The 5,000-nt window shown below is 46.7% G+C and overlaps 1 protein-coding gene across 4 annotated transcripts in view; it reads right to left on the reverse strand.

The window, feature by feature from the left end:
* Positions 1 to 4,021, reverse strand: part of LOC125044003 (T-box transcription factor TBX3-like) — a 213,484-nt gene extending 209,463 nt beyond the window's left edge. The window contains exon 1 of one of the 4 annotated variants that reach the window (XM_047640414.1): positions 2,658 to 4,021. In XM_047640414.1, the coding sequence (XP_047496370.1) occupies positions 2,658 to 3,106 (449 nt within the window). In that variant the 5' untranslated portion in view covers positions 3,107 to 4,021. The remainder of the gene's footprint in view (positions 1 to 2,657) is intronic. The other 3 variants (XM_047640413.1, XM_047640416.1, XM_047640415.1) reach the window with 3 other exon arrangements.
* Positions 4,022 to 5,000: the final 979 nt, after the last annotated feature.

The following is a 5,000-nucleotide window of genomic DNA, read 5'->3' on the forward strand; positions in this document are numbered from 1 at the left end:
ACAGGTACACGCGCCCACATGCTTCGCATCTACATAAGGTACGCACGTAGGTACTATGCAAAGCTGCATACAATCAATATTCGCTAAAACCAAAAGGGTATGATATACGCATCCCCTCGCGGCCCGCGCCAATCATGCTGCCTTGCCGAAAACGAAGCCGCAGTGGATGTCGGTGTGTGCATAAAAACTAACTAAAATACCCACTTAGCTACCGGCACGCTGTGGACCCAGTGTGGTTGCGGCCGCCGCTGCTGCCCCAAAAGCGAACCCCTCGCTACTACGCCCACCCTGGCGCTGTGTGGCGGGCGCAGGCCTCCCCACGCCCGCTGCCCTTCACGTGGGCGTGCGTACTTGGTAAGCTGGGCGAGTGTGGGCACAAAGTGACAACAGTTTGGCGTTAGTGAGGTGTGCAAGTGCCACCATGCGGGGCTTGGAAGCTCGCTTGTCTAGCCTCCCAGCTGCGCTAGTCAGGCCCGGCGTTACCGCATCCTCCTTAACCTTGTTATTTACTCTATAAAATACGAGAAACAATTTCACGGTCGCTGGCACCGACGGGCTGACCCGAGCGGCCATGAACCCGGCGTGTGGGATGAAAGCATCGCCAGGAACAGCCATCGAGCGCCAAAACGGGTAAATGCGACGTGGTTGCAAGTTGGTTCGGGCAGCGTGTGAGCCCCGAGTCTGCACCCGTCCACACAGCCTCTGAATTCAAGGCGGCACATCATTTAGTATGCAGTTGGCGCAGTGGTTCACTTTACCTCCCGCTTACCAGCTTTATTGTGTAAATCCGAAATCTAAATTACCCTTTTACCGCGAATAGCATAAACATGGGAGAAGAAAAGCCTGTGTCTTAATACCTAGAATCACATCCAATTGCTTGCTTAATTGCACCCCGTCATCACAAGGACATCTCGCCCGGGCGGTAAAACTCTCCGATAAATAAACATGGGTCGGTTTAGACCGCTAACAAACAGGTAATCTTCCAGCCTGCCCAAACTGCCCCCTAACTACTTAATTGCAGTGTAAACGGTGTTGAAACTAGTAGTTAACGTATAGCAATAACGGACAAGCCTGCAACATGTCCTATGGGGTCCCAGCTCTCCTCTCGCCAAGGAAAAGGGCTTCCATTCCTAACGTCATCTCTCACACACACAACACGGCCAAGTTTAATATTGCATCATCCTCAATTACAATGTTCGATACCATAGTTATTGTTGTAATATTTTTTATTATCATTATTATTATTATTTTTCTTTTTGCCGTGTTTACTCCGTACCAACGTTTGATATCGTGGCTTCTACAGCACGGCCAGTCTACAGCTATAATGAATCTGGAGATATACAGTTTGATCAACGTCCTTAACGGTGTTGTATCTCCTCTCACCTCGTGTTTTAATTAAAGACTCTCTGTTTACAAGATGTTCTCTAATTTTTCACTCACAACGGACGGTCTCGGACATGCAAAATGGAAATGGATATACAAATTTGGCTCCTGTGTTCGCACACATAAGAGAAAAACAATTTTCTCTCCGTATCTTCGACTTGATAACATCAGTTTTCACGCATGGAGATCGTTTTTACTAATGAAGAGTGCGACCACAAAATTTTCTTTAGGCCTACACTCTCCCAGGTCCCTAAATGGTAGAGTATGTATGAAATCTTTAATTACTTTCAGAATTTTTTTCTCCCCAATATCCTGAAGAATGTTTACTTGATATACATTGGCATGATAGATAAGGCTGAATTTTTTTTTTTTTTTCTTCTCTCAAACTTAAGTCATGCAATCCATACATGTTTGTTTCCCAGCGGATTTCATCTTGGAAATTTTTACCCTTGAAATATTCATAATTATATATGATTATGATGTATTAGAAATGCAAAACCTAGTCAGAAATTGAAAACGTACAATGGACCTACACGCAATTATAAAAGTATATCTTATATATGTATATATATTTTTCTATTTATATATTTATATATGTATATATTTGTACTTGTATATATATAAATAAAATAATGCTCACACATATATGTGATATATATATATATATATATAATTATTTATATAAACATAAATGCCTATTATATACATAGTCATATATATATGTATGCATATATATATGTATATGTATATATATATATATATATATATATATATATATATATATATATATATACATATATATATATATATGTATATGTATATATATATATATATATATTTATATATATATATAATCATTCATATAAAAATAAGTGCATATAATATATATATATATATATATATATATATATATATATATATATATATATATTAAATACATGTTATATAAATATACTTACATACGTGTACATGCACGTACATATATATATATATATATATATATATATATATATATATATATATATATACATACACACACACACACACGTAGGTTTCCATATATAAATAATTAAAGATATATGAATTTACATATATATATGTATATACATAAATATATATATATGCAAAAATATATATATAAATAAATAAGTAAATAAATATATATACATATATAATGCACCCCTTGACTAAACCCATGATTAAGATCTGAGTGCCTGCGAGCCCAGTGCCAACCTGTGCTGGCACTAACGAGGGAGTGCCAGAGCCAGTCTTACCTGCCAGACTTGGTGATGACCATCTCCGTGCCCAACTTGTGGAACTTCTCCCACAGATCCTTGCACTCGAGGGTGACCTTGGGGTCGTCCACCACGCCGTCCTCCTCGGGCACGAGCGAGCGGATGGGTCGCATGTGCGAGTGGGCCAGCACATCCTCGGCCGTGGTGAACGGGTGGCCCATCGGGCCGGGGAACTTCGGCAGGAGACTGTAGGGGTTGTGCGAGCCTGCTGCCGCAGCCGCCGCCGCGGCCGCAGGGAGGCCCAGCGTCGGAAGGTACGGCGGCGACTGTGTCAGGAGCGAGTTGACGCTGAAGTCTGTGGGTCGTTGGAGGAGGAATGGGTGGTATGCCATGCTGCCGCCCACGCCCACAGGGGTGAGAGGAGGAGGGGGGGAACTGAGCGGGGAATTCACGTGCTGGCGGGGCTCCTGCAAATTGTCGAAGCGCATGGGGCAGGTGCTTGAGGGGCCTTATACACACACTACACCATCACCGCCCCTGCATCCCGTACACCAACACTGCACCAACACATTAGTCCACCACCACCACCACCAACGTCTTCTTCGCTTCGCGTCACCAAAAACACAATATTCACGAATCAAACTGGATTAAATCTTTCTATGATTTAGAAAAATAACACAAGTGCTTTATTTCCCGATTCTCCACCACATATATCCTCACGAAAACCTCCAGATTGCACTTAATAGGGCCAGGGTATATCGCAGCCTTGTGGGATGAATGGGCAAGCAGGAGGTGTAGGAGGTAGAGGCGTGGTGTCTCACACTTGGGACGTATAGGTCCTCGGCCTTCCTATCGCGCGTTCGCACCTACACTGGCGACCACCAAGTCATGACCGCCACACCAGCGGCCGACACCCGCCAACAATACTGATTGGTCCGTCAACACCCGCTCAGCCAATCAGAGAGCGCGGGAGGCGGGGCATCCGCGTCCCACGTCACACCTTCGGGCTTGCCGATTGTGATCAACTTCACACGCACATGACCACAAAAAATCCACCGGTTGCTGACTCTTCGCCCGGACACTAGAGGAAAACCTAGCACTGGTATCCTCACTAGCCGGTGCTTCAGTTAGAATGACAGGGTTGGCATATGCATCCTCCTAGAGTCTAGAATGATACAGGAGAACGGAGATTCCGAGGCAGCGAAGTGAATTAATCCGCGGGCGTTAGAAGTCCCGCCTCGTGGTGCGAGCGAGGGCCGGGTCTCCTGCGGTTATCAGTGTGTACGGGAAATCAACTTTACCTCCACCACTGATCGTCAGTCTCGCCCAACGACTGTCTAGTCTTCCAGTGTACGTCAAAAAAATCTCAAAATTATCGTCTTGCCGTGTGAGCATGTACTCCCAAATGGGAGGTTAAAAAATCTCGGCAAAACAGGGGTGGAAGTGTGGTGTGGGCGCGCGGCTCGGACAGCTTGAAGACCATATGGGCGGAGCTTATGACGCGGCCGCTGCCTACATCCGCGCCGACACCTCCCACCGCCACCGCTAGGGCCTTTCCGGAAAAGCCACCTTTATTCTTTATTACCGTCTACTTTTATCTCCACCTTCTCTAGGCAGACTTGTCTTTTGGACCAAGGCGTTCGATGGCGGTCGCCCCACGGTGTTTCGCTACAGCCTGTGTTAAATCCTTATTATATTCGAAACAGATGTTACATTTTCAGGTACTTCTCCAGAGAGGAGCGGCGCCTTCTCGTGTGTCCTCTCCGCGCTCCGCTCAGCAAATGACGGAGCAGGCCACTCACCGAGCATAACCTGTGTTTACCAGTGCCACTCAGTGCGCACTCTGACACTTCTCTCCGACGGCACCATTGGGAGATGGACTCAGCGGATGTCAACAACGAAGGAATAAGAGGGTTTGTCGACGTTTGTGGCCGCTGTGGTTTCATTTGTGGATATGTGGGAAAGGAGGAGCCCGCCACTTAACCAAAATTCATTAAAACACGCCAGCATACCACTGGACGTTCTGCACGTGGTGCTGGTGGCTAGCTAATCCAAATGTCGGTCGCGGGAAACCCTTTCGGAGGCTTCCCCCACACAGGAGCGACGATCTGTCCCGCCAGTCCCACCCAAGATGCCCATCCTGAGCCGGGGGCTGAAGGTAGGTTGCCGCTATCATGACGGGTTATACCCAAGATGGCCGACGATACCCGGGGGGGAGGAACAGTGACATACGACCTCCACCCCCGATCGGTTATATTTACCTGACCCAACCCCCCTTCCCCCTTCGTGCATTCGTAAGGGCTCGGAAGGCCGCTGGAGGGAGGTGGGTGGGTCGAGGCGGGCCGGAGGAGGGAGGGAGAGCAGGCTAATGTGTCCAGTGGT

Source organism: Penaeus chinensis, chromosome 35 (genome assembly GCF_019202785.1).
Source record: "Penaeus chinensis breed Huanghai No. 1 chromosome 35, ASM1920278v2, whole genome shotgun sequence".
Lineage (NCBI taxonomy): Eukaryota > Metazoa > Arthropoda > Malacostraca > Decapoda > Penaeidae > Penaeus > Penaeus chinensis.